General features: G+C 39.0%; 2 protein-coding genes across 2 annotated transcripts in view; one reads left to right on the plus strand and one right to left on the minus strand.

Moving 5' to 3' along the window:
- stxbp1b (syntaxin binding protein 1b) overlaps positions 1 to 14,266 on the minus strand; it is a 28,081-nt gene extending 13,815 nt beyond the window's left edge. Inside the window, exons 1-6 of the mRNA XM_020641146.3 lie at positions 14,165 to 14,266; positions 4,062 to 4,111; positions 3,871 to 3,952; positions 3,083 to 3,159; positions 2,681 to 2,759; positions 1,457 to 1,560 (exon numbers count right to left, since the gene is read on the minus strand). Coding sequence (XP_020496802.1) covers positions 1,457 to 1,560; positions 2,681 to 2,759; positions 3,083 to 3,159; positions 3,871 to 3,952; positions 4,062 to 4,111; positions 14,165 to 14,201 — 429 coding nt within the window. The 5' untranslated portion in view covers positions 14,202 to 14,266. The remainder of the gene's footprint in view (positions 1 to 1,456; positions 1,561 to 2,680; positions 2,760 to 3,082; positions 3,160 to 3,870; positions 3,953 to 4,061; positions 4,112 to 14,164) is intronic.
- Positions 14,267 to 18,123: 3,857 nt separating this feature from the next.
- niban2b (niban apoptosis regulator 2b) overlaps positions 18,124 to 18,691 on the plus strand; it is a 51,419-nt gene continuing 50,851 nt past the window's right edge. The window contains exon 1 of the mRNA XM_020641115.3: positions 18,124 to 18,394. Coding sequence (XP_020496771.1) covers positions 18,340 to 18,394 — 55 coding nt within the window. The 5' untranslated portion in view covers positions 18,124 to 18,339. The remainder of the gene's footprint in view (positions 18,395 to 18,691) is intronic.

Consider the following 18,691-nt stretch of genomic DNA (forward strand, 5'->3'; position numbering starts at 1 on the left):
ATGTGAAAGTCATCTTTGTATTGATGAACCCGCTCAGACTCATCCTTAGATCTGTAGTTTCAAAATGTTCTTATTTCCAACCTAAACATAGAGGCAATGTCAGAATCCTCCGTTTAAAAATAATAATAATGGGACACCTCAAGCGTCACTTTTGTATGTGCAGGCCTCCACCTTACAAATTCATAGCTTTCAGTCATGTGACTGTCGTGGTAGACTGGAGTGCAAAATGAGTTTAGGAAAGTAGCGGCCACCATTGAACAATCTGTGGAGCAGGGTTGATGACATGTTCTGCATGCAACCAGTGTGAACTTCTGGAAATTTCTAGAACTTTTCAGGAGTGCCTGTGTGAAATCAGCCTCTCCCTCTCTCTCTCTCTCTCTCTCTCTCTCTCTCTCTCTCTCGCTCTCTCTCTCTCGCTCGCTCTCTCTCACTCACTCTCTCTCTCTCTCTCTCTCTCTCTCTCTCTCTCTCTCTCGCTCTCTCTCTCTCTCTCTCTCTTCTCTAATGAGTCTGGTTCTGCTCGGGGTTCCTGCCTGTTGAAGAAATGTTTTCTTGCTCACGGTGGATTCCTTTGTTGGTTTTGTTATATAATATGTACTATAACAAAGTCTGGTCCTGATCTTTATAAAAATGCTGTAATGTGCTCTACAAATAAAAAAAATATGAAATGAAGCTCTAGCGTAAGTTCAGTAAGGAAGACTATAAAATTGCCTTCACGATCGGGTCTTTCTCATCTTTTTTGCACACTTACTCTCGTTTTCCACTGTCATTCTTGAGCTGTCTTTTACTGGGGTTGTCATTGGTTAATCAGCTGTCTCGTCAGCGGTACTCACCTAACCAATGGCATGGTGTTCCGCCCTTATTTTCAACCTATCGTCATTCTGCTCCCCTTTTAAATAAGATTCTTTCTCTGCCTTTGTTCCTTCATGCCGATGTTTCGTGCGCCCCTCCACCTCCCCATCATCGCCATCTCGCAGATTCATCATCCATCAATTCTTCACCCATTTGGTCTCATCAAGTCATCAGCTTCACCACCACCAGGGTCTGGACTCCATTGGGGGGATCTATTCTGCTGTTGCTGTTGCTAAGAATTGTCATTCTACACATCGCCCACCCCATAGAGTCCAAGCGCCAAAAATTATTTCTGTCAAGAAACATTTCCATATTTCATTGTAATAAATAATTGTCTTTATTCAATTGTCTCTTCTGATTGAGCTGATGGTTCAACACGTGAATCAAATCCAGTATCCTGGATGAAACCTCTGTGTTTGTTTGACCAGTCACTTGTCACTTGTAGACTTTTTGCAGTAAACACCTGCTCGGAGCAGGCTCCATCAAAAATAGACTTCACACACAGATACTTGATTTAAGATCTGTCCTAACCTCGTCCTCATACCTGTGGTGATAGATTATGAGCTGCTGCTGAGATTTAATCCCAGTCCCGATAGAGTCTTACCTGAGATTCATAGGGCAGAAAGGCGATGTGGATCTCAGTCAAGGCCTTCATGGCTTTGGAAGCGCGAGATTTGGTCAATAGTCCGAACAACATGTCAGGAATCGCTGCAGAAAAACACACAGAGAAGCACAGTGACTGGCTGAGAATTGTGAATTGTGTTTTGTTAATGGTGAATGTGTGTCAGTGGTAGAGTCAGTCATCTCTCAACCGGAAGGTCCGAGGTTCAATCCCGAGCTCCTGCAGGCACATGTCGATGTGTCCTTGGGCAAGACACTTAACCCCATGTTGCTCAAGGGCCGCAGCAATTTCTGTCACCTTGTATCCTTTCCCACTCAAACGTGTCTTGCTCTCTCCACTACTCAGAAAACTGAATTTCCCCTTGCGGGGGATCAATAAAGTAAATCTTCTTCTTCTAACTCCACCAGATCCTCCTTCTTCTACATTTTCATCAAGTGCATGATGGGAAATAATCTCTAAAGGAATCTAGTCATTATCTTGCAGTTAAGAACACAATTAAAGGGTCCTTTCTTGCTTTTCATGTTGCTAGTCGGACTGTTAACATGTAAACCATGAAACCAGACAGGAAAGGAGTAGTAACAAATAGCATGCTAACTGCTACTAACATCGGAGGCCCTTAAAAGTGAACCTCCTGTACATCAGCAGAATGGTCTTATTCAAACGAGGGAGCAAACTGTTGTTCTTTGCAGGACTTTGTCAGCCTGAAAGCAGCCAAATACCTGAAAGGATATGTGCAGGTTCCCTTTCAGATCTGGTGAAATGTTTTCTTCTTGGGGGTGGACAAAGAGTTTTAACTGTAAAGTGCAAAAATGATCAATCTAAATTCTGCTCTCTTTGACCAGGCTTCTCGTTTTATTGAGATAAACTCTGACCGTCATGTGGTTCTATTCAGATAACCTCTGCACTTTATTGAACTTGTAACCAGACATCCCAGATTTTTTTTTTTTCAGATCGATTTTATCACAGGTTCAAAAATGTTTGATAAATATGATTAAGCAGTATGTATGCCGACAGTACAAGGATCAAGTTTTTCCCCACAGCATTGATCTCCATGTTATATAAGTGGGAAGATTCTTGACTCTGCAGCCACTTGGGAACATTTCTGAAGCATTGACTGAACACAAGCACCATAAAACAGGTTTATACCTCAAAGGAGTTTGTAAATGTTCCAGTTACATTTCTCTGGCGTGTGATAGATGTACTCACTGTCTGTGAAGAAGACGTGAGCCGCTCGGTACCTCGCATTTTGTGGGTCTCTGAAGTCATCAATCAGACCCTCGACAGACTGAGAGAAGACAGAACAAAGTTTTAGTTCATAAACTGTGAAAGTGGAGGGAAACAACAGTTTAGATGAGTCCTCACTGTATTTAGAAATCTGTGTTAAAAAGTCCAGTGTATGTTCTAATGTATTATTTATCATTACATGGTGTTTTAATAGACAATAATGGCTTTATACACAAACTAGTATTTCACTTTGAGGGAATTAAATGACAGTTGCTGGACAACACTGCAAAAACCTCAGGATGAATACAGCCAATGAGAAATCAATGTAGACTTTATGTACAATAATATAAAATTAAAACCAGCTACAGGAGCTCAGTCGTTTACCTCATCTGAAGGAGTGATCAGGTAGATGGCCTCCATGCTGGGCAGAGGCTCACGCCGCTTAGTGATGTCTTCTACAACTGCAGAGCACAAACAGACAGTTATAATCAATGATCATCCTCATCATGGTTACACTAAACATTTCAACTTAAGTCACAAATCTGCTTTGATGCTGTGTCCTGAAAGCCAATCATTGTTTAGATTCCCTGACAACCTGAAATGATCGACATGACTTCCATTTAACAAACAAACCATATTTTGGCAAACTTAATTCTTGCTGATTGCAGGTAAATGACAAGGGAATCGGTTCATGTTTCTGGTTTATACCGCTGAAGTGAGCCAGGGTTCAGCCGCTGTGTAACGTCTAGTCTACTGCTGAACTGAGGCTCAAAAGATGGACAGGATATACTTCAGGATGACATGGACAAAGAAATGACGGAGTTTCAGCAGGAGTAACACCCCACAGAAAAGCAAGTCTTGACTGTAAGTAATTTAACCCAAACTTCTGACTTCACTGGAATTACAAGGATATTTGTAGTCACACCCAGAGGCATATATCATCATCAGTCAATGATGGATTATGATTGCCGAAAAATGAAAAAGGGGTAACCATCCCGGCGCAATCTAAAGTAAAAAAATACTCTCTAAATATAAATCACTTGCATGGTAGAGTGGTTGTTAATAGGTCGATTTGGCTAAACTGCATTTAATGCACCTGCACTTCGTGTGATTAAAGTGACTTCAAAGCTCCAGGTGAGTTGAACTGAAGTGAGCTGTGGGGTTGTACTCACTGGTGATTCCTTCTGACATGATGTCTGTCATCTTACAGCAGGACGAGACCATCCTCATACTCAGCTTGTCAACCACCAGCACCTGAAACACAAACACACAAACACACACAATCAGCGATGGATTTAATTTCAAATCTTCTAATCTCCATTAGAGGGGAATGATGCAAAAATCAGACCAACAGGACCATTACCTTCCATTTTCCTTTTTCTCGTGCCTTCTTGATGACATCATTCATGATCTCTGTAACAAAGGAAAAGTAGAAACACAGTTTAGTAACAAAAATCCACATCAAATATGGACAAAATAATTCTCAATGGGTTAGTATTAAACGTCACATATTCTCCTCCTATTCAACAAGTATAAATAAGTCTCACATGTCTGCAAAACATGTTTTTGAAGTTTCTTGTTCTAAATCCACTCTGATCCTGTATTTGATCACGTCTATAAACCCCTCTATTTCAGCCCTGCTCAGAATAGGCTGTTTCTGTGTCTGTAGCTTTAAATGCAAATGAGCTGTGTCTGACCACGCCCCCTCTCTGGAAGGGCTTTAGTGGCTCAGGCTTTCTAGCACCATGCCTTGATGATTACGATAAGAAGGCAGACTCAGAGGGCAAAACAAACACCTAGCTGTGGGAGTGTCACCCACTTGGAGGAGGGGTTATTCCCCTTTGTGATGTCATGAAGGGGAATTATCCAAATGGTCTGTTTGAGCAAACGTTTTCTGAAAAGTGGAGCAGGCTAAACAAGGAGAGGATGGACTTTTCTCATTATTGGGAGTTTGTAGACAGACTAGGGACACAAATTAGTGTGAGAAAAACATGGTTTTATTTATAATATGTGACCTTTGAACCCTGCAGCAAATACAAAACATTTACTGTTATGTTTGAAAGGAAAATAAAATCAATAAAAATGCAAACTTGATAATAAGGGTTTATTGTAGTGTGCTATAGTCATAGTAAGACACATTCACCTGACAAATACAACTAAAAAGCGTTTAATCACCGCAGGTCATACAAACTTATGTACACCACATTCACACACTGATGGCAGAGACTGCTACAGTTTGTAAAGTGTCTAAATGACTAAGGCTGACAAATAATACATCTTTTTAATTTGCGATTTAAAGCTGAAATGTAATAGTTAATAATGATTAATCGCAAGTTAATCACATGTTATAAGATATTTAACTTCCTGTTTGGACATAGACCTGCTTTTATTTTGAAAGGAAAAATAGAACTTGTGTTAGCCCGAAGGTTACAGCATTAACTTAACACGGAAAAAAAAAACTTGTTATGGATGGAAAAGTTAACAAAACAGACAATAAAAAAGTGATATGTTTGATGTCATCAGGTGGATATCCCCTTTGACTCATCAACTGAGCTGCCTGGAAGCTTTTAAAGCACAATGAGACATTCAAAGGCACAGAGGTGTCACTGTGTCTGCAGGCAAACACTGCTGTCTACATGGTAGCTTAGCTCTAGTGCACTTAAAGGGAAAAAACAGCATGTGATACAAAATTATTAATTAATGCCGACAACAGCTAATCCCATTCATACACATTCACACACTGATGTCAAAGGCAGCTGTATGTAAAGTGTCTGTCAGTTTCTCAGTCATTCAACTTAACATGCCGCTGACACAGCAGGAGCAGCAGCAGGAACAATTTGGGCTTCAGTGTCCTGCTCAAGTAGCCTACACTTTGATAGGTGACTGCAGGAGCTGGGTTGACTTTTTGGTTGAGAGACGACCGACTCTACCACTAAGCCCCTGCCTTCTATGTTTACAAGTGAAAATGCCTATCTACTTTCACACAGGACCCACACATAGATCTCCTGTACTACAGGGTATAAAGCCATGAGGGCATTGCCTCAGGGGGGGACCTTCAGTTTGACATCGCTATCAAATCCATAAAAATAGAGTGCAGCAAGTTAATCACTATGACAGATTTAAACCACTGAAGGTAAATGTTGGCGCAAAGATCAACAACAGCCAATCACAATACAATAGGAAGGGGTGGGCTAAAAGTCGTAAGCAAAAAGAGAAGGCAGTAAAAGCAACAGCAAAGGGCTCCTGTCTCCTCAAACATGACAGAGAGATCAAAAGTGACAAGGAGAGAAAAGAGAGGACTGGAATAATATTTGCATTTCATAAAAGCTGAAGTGTCCCCGTGGTGTCACAAGAGCGTGTTTGCAACAATCTTTCTGCCTTATTTGCAGCAGCATACACCATTTTTTTCAATTTTTATTGATTTTCATTACCTGCAGCCCCAAACAGCAAGAAAATGTGTGTTTAATCTGCATTTTAATGCACACACTGTGTACTTAATGACACACATTCATGCATTTATACCTCAGAAAGGTGATATGTGCAGTGTCTTCCACAAAATAAATATTAAAAATTGTCCAGGATCAGGGCGCGCTGGTGGCGCAATGGTTAGGGCGCGCGTCCCATGTATTGAGACTCTCGTCTCGAGCAGTAGGTCCGGGCTCGCTTCCACCCATGGCCCCTTTCCGCATGTCATTCCCCACTCTCTCTCCCTGGTTTCCAACTCTATCCACTGTCCTCTCTCTGCATTAAAAAAGGCACGAAAAGCCCCCCAAAAAAAATCTTTAAAAAAAAAAAAAAAAAAAAGCCCATCTTACCATTTTTACAGCAGTGGCATTGCTGGCCAAATAATTACAACATTTTCAGAGTTGCTTCAGCACAGATTTCTAAGCGGTGTCATGCCAAGACTTTCCAGTTATCATGACAACACTTTCATCTCTGTCTGACCCATAATATATATATCTCTTTAAAAAGGGTTTCCAATTATTGGTATCATGATCAAGGGTTGATTCAGTCAGGGGAAGAACACACAGCACACTTCACTAAGACGTGTGAAGACTGAAGTTGTATGCAGTACTGGGATGAAAGAGTTACTTTAAGTGGACGAGCTGTACTAGCAGTCAGGCTGCAGGGAGGAAATTGTTACAAACAATGTAGCTGGAATCACATCTGTTGAATCTGAACGTTACATTGAACTATTTAAAGAGCTGCTCCCTCCCCATCCAGCTAATCATCAATGTGCTGAATGAATGCAGCTCCATCGGCATGAGAGTGTGGCTCCTGCAGAAGATACTTCTACAGTTCACTGCTTATCTTCTTCATCAGACACAAAATACCAGTAAACTGCACTGAGCTGCAAACCTTCAGGGGTATATTTGCAGATAGTGGAGGCATGTGATGCACATTTTATAATGCTCTCACTAGCAAGGATGAAGCCACTACATCCATCCATTCATTATCTATACCGCTTATCCTGTTTGGGGTCACGGGAGGCTACAGTTAATCCCCATCAGTCATTGGGCGAGGGGCGGGGTTATAGCTGGACTGGACTTGTCAATCACAGGTCCGACATGTAGAGATAAAAACAACCATTTATGCTCACACCTACAGGCAACTTAGTGCCAGGTATTAACCTACAGTACAGAGCATGTTTATGGACTGTGGGTGGAAACTGGAGTAAACCCACGCATGCAAGGGAGAACATACAAACTGTTGCAGCCCACATCACCAAAATATGCATTTAAATGTTTAGTGAAAGTTCAGGATGTAAACATGTTAAAATGAAAACATGCATGCAGAGAGGAGGGGTGAAGATGGAGGAGGGATGTCTTCTGTTGGGCTGGTCTGGGAGGATGAACTGACAACCAGGAAGGGCTTAACTCAGGATGGAGGTTCACTGCAGGCATCTTTCTACCTGAGGGGATAACAGCCTAGACTGTATCTGTTAGACAGAGACATAGAAGAGGTATAAAACAGGTTGAAAAGAAAGAGATGAGGAAGCAGGGTGAATGGTTGAGAGGAAAAGAATGGGGGGGGAGAGAAATGTGACGACGAGGAATTGGTATGCGGGTCAGGTGATTGCAGGTGTGGTTTAAGGTGTGATCCTGTTCCAAAACTTACTTTAAAACATTAACTTTATTATCAGTGGAGATTTTTTTTAAATGGTGCAGAAAACCATATGATATAGAGCAAGTTAAGATGCAGCAATTGGGAAAATCAGTTCCGATACAGATGTTTAAAATAACCATTTGGCCGATTCCGATGTTTGTTTCATGACTTCTTTTGGTGTTTATCTACTTTTAAATATATTTGTGGCCTTTTTGCCTTTATTGCTGAGAGAACGGGGGATGACATGCAGCAAAGGGCCAAGGTTGGATTCGAACCCACAGTCGCTGCAATGGGGATTAAAGCCTTTGTGTTATGGGGTGCACAATATAACCACTAGGAGATATCGGCACCCCCATTTGGAGCAGATATAACCAGATCTGCTTCTGTCATAAGATTCATCTCACATGTACACAGTCATTTTCAAAATGCATCTCCTATTTACAGAGACTAAAGTTAATTCAAAAGTGAGCAGTGGGTCACAGCCACTAACAAACAAAATGATATGTCAATTTACATTTGATCTCTGTAAGACAACCACTGACGTCGGCACCCAGGGGTCTTTCTGCCTCGTAGTCAGAGGTGCACATGCAAATTCATTTTCGGTTGGGAAGGTATGAAACTACTGTCTCTACATCCCACAGCCTATTAAGCACCACATGTTGTATTTTTGTATGAAGAATAAAATGCATTGAATCTACGTCTTTGTGTTGACAGAATTTCACCAAACACTGCGGAATGAGTCAGGAGAAATGTCGCTACAATTGTAATTTCCATCCCCTTGTTAACCTAATGATCAAGTGACAAAGTCAGATTGATGTTGTACTGTAACTGTATACAATCGGTTGAAAATGGATGAGAGGTCTTGGACGGACTGACCTGATTTCAACCTGTTTTTTAACCAAATTATGAACCTTGAAAAACCTGTTTCTGCTCACAGGGGTGTCTGTGAAAGGTGCTTTAATACGAGTTTTCCTTGCTTGCTTTCTTCTTTGTGAATGTCTCTCAGTAAGTTATTTACTTTGTGTAAACTCAGGCACTTTATTTACATAAATGCAACATAAATTACAATCTACAGTATCTGCTATGATGATATCGTAGCAGATGAAGCATGAGAGGTTTGAAAAATGATTGGTTCTTTAAAAATGTGATCCTTGTCTTTGCATGATGTGCCAAGAGGAATGGAGAAAGTCAAGTTCTCCAAGAATTCCTAAAACACATATTTGTGAAGAATCTTAAAACTGCTGAATTGAATATAATCTCATCCCGACTAGATGACTGAGCCCTGACAAAAACAACTTTATATTGTAATCAAACATGCACTAAATCTCATGTCACTGTGACTGAGTAAATCCTTTCCAATGAGCAGACACAGAGGGACAGAGACACTCAGGAGGACACAACGACGACACATTTAGACCTTTATACTGTATTTGTGAATAAAACTAATATTATCACATCTTCCATTCCCTCTAGTAGATCAGCAGCATCCCAGTTTCCCTCCCGTGGGGGTTTAAATCGTCTGTGCAGCGTGTCAGACTGAACATGAAGGGCCTCGGTGTGGGAGGGGGGCGGGGCCTCTGCAATCACTGCCTCTAATCTGCTCCCAATCCTCTTACCCCATCCGCCGCGCCCCATACGCTATTTCTGGGACGTTTCTGTGTCAGTGGACGTGACATCACGGGGAAGAAGCATCCTTCACATACACACACACACAGATGAACACACATGCACACAAACACACAAACACACACACACACACACACACACACACACACACACACACACACACACACACAGATGAACACACATGCACACACACACACACTGACAATCTCTCATTCTACAAAATAAATCAACATGTCCTGTTTCCTCAGATGCTGATGGAGACATTACACTTTAAGCTCATAGTTCTCGGATTGTGTGGTTAGAATAAATTGTTAAAGACAAAAATTGTAATAGAATGAATGTGAAAATGGAATTAACTTGACTTTTTTACAGATTTTAATGATACGATTTAACACAAAACACAGATCATACATTTTGAGTTGTTTCTCACGAGTAGAGTTGACAGAAGTGGATGTAAACATGGGTGAATGGTCGGGTTTATCCAATTATTCAACAGGATTAAGTGGAGGTGAATGTGAGAGAATGGGATGCCATCAAACAAGCAGCTTTCAGAGGGGATAAACTAAAACACCATGCTGCTGCAGAGGGAGGGAGGGAGGCAGAGCGTGCATGAGGAAAAGAGTTCAGAGATGGCTTCTGTTTGTGTTTTCATATCAATACATCATGTATAAGGATGTTTCCACACTACAAACATATCAGTGGAACACCTCATATTACAGACGAATATAAAGCTGAAAAACTCCGCCCATCATAGACTACATCATCGACTCGTCTACTCGCTCGATGTGAATGTTTCAGACTTTTACCTGCTGCGTTCACACATCACCTCATCCCGACTTCACACAGACTTTTTACAGGCGGCTGCATAAAGTCAGGGTGAACAGATTTGGTTGTTTCCTAACACGCACACCACTCTGACAACGTCTGGAAATGTCTGAAAGGGGATTTACTGTGACTTCTTCAACAACCATTGCTGTATTCACGTTACAAAAGAATCTGCACCAGTCTTTCAAATGGACAAAAAATGACAAGCATGTTTCTGGCCATGCACCCTGACTGAATATTCAACTTTAATCAATACCTTTTTGATTTAATTCTTCATATTTTGTCTTATTCTCTCAGATTTGGCTGTATCTATTTTTATTTGTTATATTTCAGCTTTATTTTTCCTGACTTTTATTCCCAACATTTCAACTCGATTCTCAACCATTTGACTTTATTGTCAAAATTTTAACTTTATTCTAAATAATTAGATTTTATTCTCCACATTTTTACTTCATAATAATAATCACAATAATTCTTCAAATCCAAAACATTGTTAAAGTTTCATCTTCCTTTAATTTATTTTCCTTATGCCCCTCATACTCATTTTGACTTTTATTTCAGCCAAAAAACAAAAACAAAGTTCCTCTTCATTTTCGTGTGCATCATTGGGATACTTTCCTGTTTTATTTTTTACTCTGTGAAGGAACAGGTTGGCAGTGAACATTGTGCAGGTTTACTAAGTATTTTTTTCCCCTTACTGTGTGAATAAGGATTGGCAATTTTGAAACATATTACTCTACATTTTATGAACCTGGGTGCATAATTTGATTGTCAGATTACTTTTTCCATTTTTTTTCTGGGGTCTTAAATCTGTCATGACACCTCAGTGTTTATACTGGACTGAGTGTATTTATGAGTGTTAATTAGAGGACTTCATTAGTTTCTATAAAGTGTTCCTTTTAGGCCTTTAATCCAGAAGTTAGACCAATGTGTGAGGACAACAGTGCTGCTGTATGTCTGTGTCAGAGTACATTTTATTGTTCTTATGTAATAGTTCTAACATCTTGTCCCCTAACGTGACCCTGGTCCCTGATTGTGATCAGATTCACTATCACTAAGTCTAATCTACATCTCTGACTCCTGCTCTGAGCCACATGAAAACTCCTGTGTTCACATCATCATCATCATCATCATCATCATCATCATCATCATCAGAGATGTGAGCGACAGAGACTGCTGTCTGTTCAGCATGCAGGTATGATCTTAAGCATATCTTGTTATATATCTATGGATTTGTAGATTTAGTGAGTGAGGGAACTGAAGATTGTAACGTTATTTCAGTTTGTTCAAAAAGACAATGTTTGTCTTCACATTTGCTTGTTCATCACAGTTGATGCTGCTGCTGTTCAGTACAGAAATATTCACAGCTCATGTTGTGAGAGCTGTCTTTCTTTCTTTCTTTCTGTCTGTCTGTCTGTCTGTCTGTCTGTGTCTGTGTCTGTGTCTGTGTCTGTGTCTGTGTCTGTCTGTCTGTCTGTCTGCCTGTCACTGTTCATTCATGGTGGTTTAAATTAGGGTTTCTCTTTGTAAAGCACATTGAGTTACATTTTGGTGAAATATGCTACACAAATGGGTTTGGACTGTAACAGATGCTATGTGGTGCAAAGATGGGGGGGTGGGTGTGGGTGTGTGTGTGTGTGGGGGGGGGTGGATACAAAGCATCTTTTTGATGTTTGTTTGTTTCATCAGTACTTGAAACAAAGGAACTGATTACTCATATAAATTGCTGAGCTTGGTGATTATTTGCTGTGGGTTGTCACTTAGAGAAACTCATTTCAAATGTATTTAATTGATTGATCAAATTTTTTATGGTTCACATTGAGGACTCTGCAAAAACAGTGTGACATACTACTGAGACCTGAAGACAGAAAACAGAACGGATGAAAGAAACTCCTGAAAAGGAAACCACAGATTCATTCACTTAACGCTGACTTGAAGACTAAATGCAACAAGGAATGACGACTAATCATTTTCTGAACCGGCCTCTCTTTCATGACGGATAAAAAAGCGATCTGATGAATAGTTTCTCTTAACTCTGTCATGGTGAAGTATCTGTATGATCCCACAGTCCTTGTATTGATTCAAACTGAACAGAAGACTTAAAAAGAAACCTCTACTGTGACGTTAACCTGAAATAAGTGTGTGACAAGTTTGGAAATGACATGTCTAGTCAATATTATGATTGTTTCTTTACAGTTGTTGTATCACAGTTAGTTGTTTGTTGTTTCTTTACACTGCACCTTTTGGTCTTCAATGTCTTTTCCGCAGACGTCAACTTTGTTGTCTAAATGGTGTCATGCAGTCCACTGCTGTTGGCTAACATATTGGAAATATTGTAACTCTAAACTAATTGAGGAGCAGGCAAAGAAGTGGAATTAAAGCGGGCCAGATTAGCTAGCTAGCATGTTCCACATGACTAAAGTAACAGAACCAAAGCAGACTTACTTATTACGGTCAGTAACGGAATTTAGTTCAAGCGAAGCCTCGTGGCAAACAGCTACAACAACTCAACTCTTCTCCACGATACAAACACAACGGAGGAGTTTTAAAAAAACATCCCTCTGTACACTTTTGACCAATAGAGAAATGAGCTGTAGAGACCAAAACTGTTTTTGTAACGGGCTGTAAATATGTTTTTCCTGCTGCACAAATATATATTTTAAAATGAGATTTCATGGCTTTCGCAGCCAGCCTCAAGTGGACAATCGAGGAACTGCAGTTTGTTGCACCACTGCCCTTTCTGTCTTGTGTAGTGAGCCATGCATCATCTTTTTAATGAAAATCATTGGTTTAATGACATTTCTGTAGCCTATATAATGTATAAGTAATCTTTGTTTACCATCACTAGAGCCAGGCGGGCAGGCTAAAACAACATGAGAGGACTTTTCTTGTCTTTATCAAAGCTGAAGTCTTGAGAATTAAGTTGAACTTTCTAATGCAGGCGTACACATGAGGGGAGGATATTTAGTGGAGAAAATGTAATGAATAAAGTAAAATTGTCAAATCATTTCTGACCCTATATTTATGTGACTCACAAGCTGAGGATCGGGTATATCGTGATTTTAAATATTCCCTATTCCCCCAAAAATGTCTAATATATGAGGCTATCAATGTGAAAAAGAAATATATGAGGTCATCCTCACATGTTTTAACTCTCGACTTCATTCCTAGAACTGAAAAAAAAAAGTATTTTCTTTTTTTCTCAGAGTTAAACTTTATTGTCCAAATGTGGATTTTAATCTTGTTCTTTCGATTTCCTTCTCAGGATGAGTGAAACCATAAACAGCTCTTACACATGTATTTGAACATATTAATAATGACTGCACATTATCCAATGATGTCCGTCCATGCACTCGTGCTTATATAGAGTAAAACAAACACTTGTTTGGCTGCTCCGCTCCTCTTCCTTTGAGGATGATGTCAAAGCGCTTAATCCGCACAGACAGAAGATTAGTGGGCAGATTTACGCAGAACCAAACCAGGACTCCGGGCCCTGATAAACATCGGACAAACGCAAATAACGGCTCATTAAATTATGTAAAATCCCTCGATAGATTCAGATAACATCACTGTTAAACTTCACAATGATAACATCCATTAAATTCCCTCGTTATCTGGTGAAATAACCGTTTGGAGAACAGCATGGCTCGGAGGTGTGTGTGTCTTTGGCGCTCCGAGTTCCCAAAATAAAAGCGTCACCAAGAGCTTCATCATTACAATCAAATTAAGAAAGTTATATCTAAATTATATATGCCTATAAGACTCTTACATCTCATACTGAAAGTTCAGTTTGGAGGTGTCCCTTCATGCCTTTACAGTAAAAAATAACAATAATATCCATAAATCACACTCTAAATCGTCATTATAACTAAATTAAAGGTACTTTCATGTAAAGATAAAAGTTCTTACTTTCTCCAACGATGGCTTTTAGTCCCAGCGGTGCCATGATGAGCCCCTTGTTGCGCGTCCTCCTCCAAACACAGAACTGACGGAGACACGAACCTGCCTCACGTCAAGTTCAACACAATACACACACTGCAGTTACGGATGTTAACAAAATAAAAGCCTTAAAGTTCCGTTGGTAAATGAAATGAGTTAATAAAATCAAACTCACAGAGTAGATTATTTAAAATCTAACTGAGAGTGTCAAAGAGGATCTGCTGTGTAGAAACATGAACATTTTGTAAGTGACAGGAAGTCATTCTTGACTTTGGGATCAGTTTCAGTGATAATATGATCTCAAACATGGGTCCACTGAAGTTTTTACTGAAGCCTTCACACAGGTGTCATGAAGTAAACATAATTCAGCTACATCAGGGACATGTTAATGATACACCTGATCTGTATAAAGGAGGGAGAAAATCACTAAACCTCATGAAAGTACGGACTTATATACAACCAGGCTTATACAACTTTTTTCTTTTGACAGAGAATAAATAAATAAACAAAACACTAATTAAATTTATATACTATAACAAAATGTACTGAAAATAAGTAATGAAAGTTTAATAGCCTAGGTGTCAAAAAACATGTAGCCTAATTATAGTCATACATTTGTGTCACTGATACATGCACACATATTGTTGAACTCAGTTTTTTCGTATTAACATTTGGGGTGTTCCCTCGGGATCTTATTTGTCTATCTCGTTATCTTGGGATAACACATGGCTGTGATAAGAGTCCATTTCTGTTGTTTCCCCAACATAGATATGAACATGAACCCACGTTGTTAATGACTTTAAGAAGTTGAGAGCTCCAGAAGATGACCAGAAATAACTTGTTAGCAGTGGGAAAATGAGTTAAATAAAATGTATGAATGTAGTGTATGTCCACTTAGGGCTTCCGTAGATGGTTACATCTAATCTTAATATTATTTGGGTATGAGTATATGTATTAATTCATCATCTTACTGGTTATTTTTGATTTAATTTTGTCATCTTCTGTCCTCCAAACATTTTAACATCAGCAAAGCTCGCAATAACTTGGCTCAAAGGAAAAATCATTCCAACAGATTTTAGATTCAAATTTGCAGCAGGCTGGTTCTAAATGCTTTTGTTTTGAAGACAATCTATCAAAACCGGAAACCCAATGCTTGCTGTTTTTATGACTTTACTAGATCATGGGTGTAAGAAGGTAATAAATATTTCTTACAGAATTAAAATGAAAAAAATATTTTTAAACCTGCAATCGCATTATAAATCCATGTTATTTGTATGGTAAGAAGTAGCCTGTAGATGTTCTATAAACGTATGGACACCGTGTAATATAAAAGACGTATTAAAAATATCACGGTAGAATATATCAGAGCTCACTTCAGGCAACCTCATAAAAAAAAAAAATTATTTGTCCGCGAGAGGGCAGCAGAGGAAACGTAAACAGTAAACGTGGTCGTCACCTGAGAGAAGGAGAAAAGAGAAGAAGTCTCACTCTGTCAGAGAAAAAATATCACAAAGTTTATTCCACACTCGATAACATCTCTCTTTTCTTACTTTGACTTTGTCTCAGTTTGTTCCTGCACATTTTCGAAATGTATTCAGAAGCAGCGCATTATTGTAAAAGTCAGACTTTTTTCTTGGAATTTTCCACCAAATGGGTTTATCATTTCCAGTAAGAGAGCTCCAGTGTATTCCTGTGAGAGAGGCCTGGATTCAGGAGAACATAGAAGTTGTTTGTTTGTATCTACTGGATCTAGTACAGAAGTCATACATTTTACTTTGCTTTGTTTTCTCATAATAATGAGTCGTTATCTCAACATCTTGACTTATTTAGGCTACACAATTTTCTCTCCTGCAATAATGACTTTATCTTTTTATTTTTTCAAGATCTTAAGAAAATTAATCAAATTAATTCCTCAAAGAAAAACAAGTGTTGTTATCACAAGATAATGAGATACAAGTCAATATCTGGAGAAAACAACTGAAAGTCTCTGTCAGGGGGAAAATAAGTAAATTAAAATGTATGGATGAATGTTTGTATTTTTGAACTACTTATAATTGAAGTGACCACATGTGGATGAGAGAGTGGATCCAGATGCAAATAAAAGCCTCGTTAAGTGATCACAAGGAATCTCCACCCTAAATCCTCCCTTTCTGCTTTCTGGTCTATTTGACTCTAAATGGGACCATAACTAGATGACCATCATGCTGTATTGAAGAAGTCTTGAAACAAGAAATTGAGACAATAAACACATTAGGAAAATATTATTTGAGTTAAAAAAAAAGTTGAGGGAAGTAGGCCCATTTTCTTTCAAAAGTTTAAAAAACCCTGACTTTATTTTAATGTCATGGAGTCTCCCCTTGCTGGCTGTTGGAAATAATCGCAGGTTTAATACATCTCTTCATCGTCTTCACTTTTCAAATCCAGAGTTCTGAATATTATTTCTATAAACACTTTATGGTAGTAGGTAAAATGCTGTATTTTTTAAAGTCTAGAGAACTACTACCGATCAGTTGGGACAAAAAAAGTTCTTGATATACAGTATAGAGTTTTGAAATGTATTGAGTCATCTTCTTACACTGAAAATCTTTGGTTGACTGAAACTTCTGGATTGTACTGACGGTAACTAATCTGCAGCGAAGTTGACAAATGTCCTCTTGTGTTTGTTGTGCTGCGTGACTGAAGTAAACAACTCAAAAAACACATTTTCCTTAAAACAAACATCTTCACACAGTGACCCGTCAGGCTGTTTGGAAAACCCCGCCTTCACCACGGTGACTTATGAGACGTTCAATGTTGGACAAAAAATGGATATAGGCTATTAGATTTTGACATAGGCCTAAATATCTGTTAGCCTATACTATGCACAATTGCCATGTTCAAACCATAGGTTAAGCAGATCAATAGTTAATAACTACTTTATTTCCCAAAGATATTATGCATTATGGTAAACAATATGAAATAAATCACACCTTTCAGAGTTTGACGAATTAGATAAAATAAGCTCATTCATGGGAATTTTTGTTCTGAACATCTGTTTAAAAGCAGTTAGAGCAAATTTAACTATTTTATAGTCAGACTAAAATGTAAAGAGAAACATTGAATTTATCATGTCTGAGTGTGACGTATAAGAAAAACAAATCTGAGTGATTGGTGACTACTTCTCACAAAATGCAATTTTTTATTAGCCTATATTTTTTACGTTAATTTAAATGTGAGTTCCTTTACATGAAAAGGACAAACGTATTGTATCAGGGATATAAACAGGCAAAACTTGTTGGCAAATCAAAATGAAAACTGATAGTTAACTGAGACAATCTTATCCTGTAAAAACATTTAAGTTAACATTTTGACACTTTCTGTTCAGTAGATTGTGTCTATGGAAGACCTAAGTGGACATACATTCATTTCTTGCATGATTATGTTTACATTTCTGTTGTTTTCTCAAACTCTCAACTTATTTATCTTATCCTTATGTCGGGATAACACCGCTGGTTTTCCTGAGACAACACATTCATTTATCAAGATCTCGAGAAAATTGATGAAATTAACCTGTTAAACCAGATCAGTCACCCCAAGATAACAAGATAAATAGGTCAAGAAAACCACAGAAATGTAGCCTACTCATTATCACGGGAAAACTGAGTTGAACTGAAAACTAAATCTAAATCTAAATCTAAAAATCACAACATAGCAAACTAGTGATATCAGTGGGGGGGAAAAAATAAAGTTTTTCAATCAACATAAAAGATTAAAGATTGAGAGAGGAGCTATAAGTTTGTTTTGAGGGTTTTTTTGCCACACAATTTTGAGTAACTTTCGCAAAAATCCACCATTGACACGTATTTTCCTACGTGACCTGAACGCACCACCGCTGGAAAGTGGGAGTTCTCCTCCTCTAATGAGGGTGTGTCTCTCCGAGAAAAGCCTTCAGTTTGTAACTCTGCCAACTTTTCTTCTCCCCCCTGCCTCCAGTTTCTGAGTGTTTGCTGTCCGTCTTTTCTCCAAACTTCAGTCAGCTCAGGTTTAATCTCAGAGGAGCTGAGGGGGATTCTACACGTTTATACCGATTACCTGAGTTTGTCTTAAAGTAGGCCACCAGTTATAAACCAGTGGAGTCAATCAGGGGCTTCTGAGTTCCATCCACCATGGGGGACGTGATTTCCAGTCACCTGGATGAAGCCAAGCGGGAGATTATCACAGGTGAGGAGCGTCGTTCTGTCGTTTGTTTGCTGCTTTGGCACATGTGCGTTTTTGCGCAGCGGTCACAGACTGTTGTTTGAAATGCGTAATTGGAGTTAAATAACAGTGAGATTGATTGAACAAGGTTTAAGGTGTGACTCTGACACTTCATACTACTAAACGGTTCTCATAGGCAGCTTTTATTGCCTGCGGTGTCTTTTCTGATGCTCTTATTAACTTGAGGAATACCGAGGTATGCACGGAGGACTGTGGACTTTAAAAAGTCAATGGTCTGATCAATCCCCCACCCCTGCTGAT

This window comes from Labrus bergylta, chromosome 2 (genome assembly GCF_963930695.1).
Source record: "Labrus bergylta chromosome 2, fLabBer1.1, whole genome shotgun sequence".
In the NCBI taxonomy this organism is placed as follows: domain Eukaryota; kingdom Metazoa; phylum Chordata; class Actinopteri; order Labriformes; family Labridae; genus Labrus; species Labrus bergylta.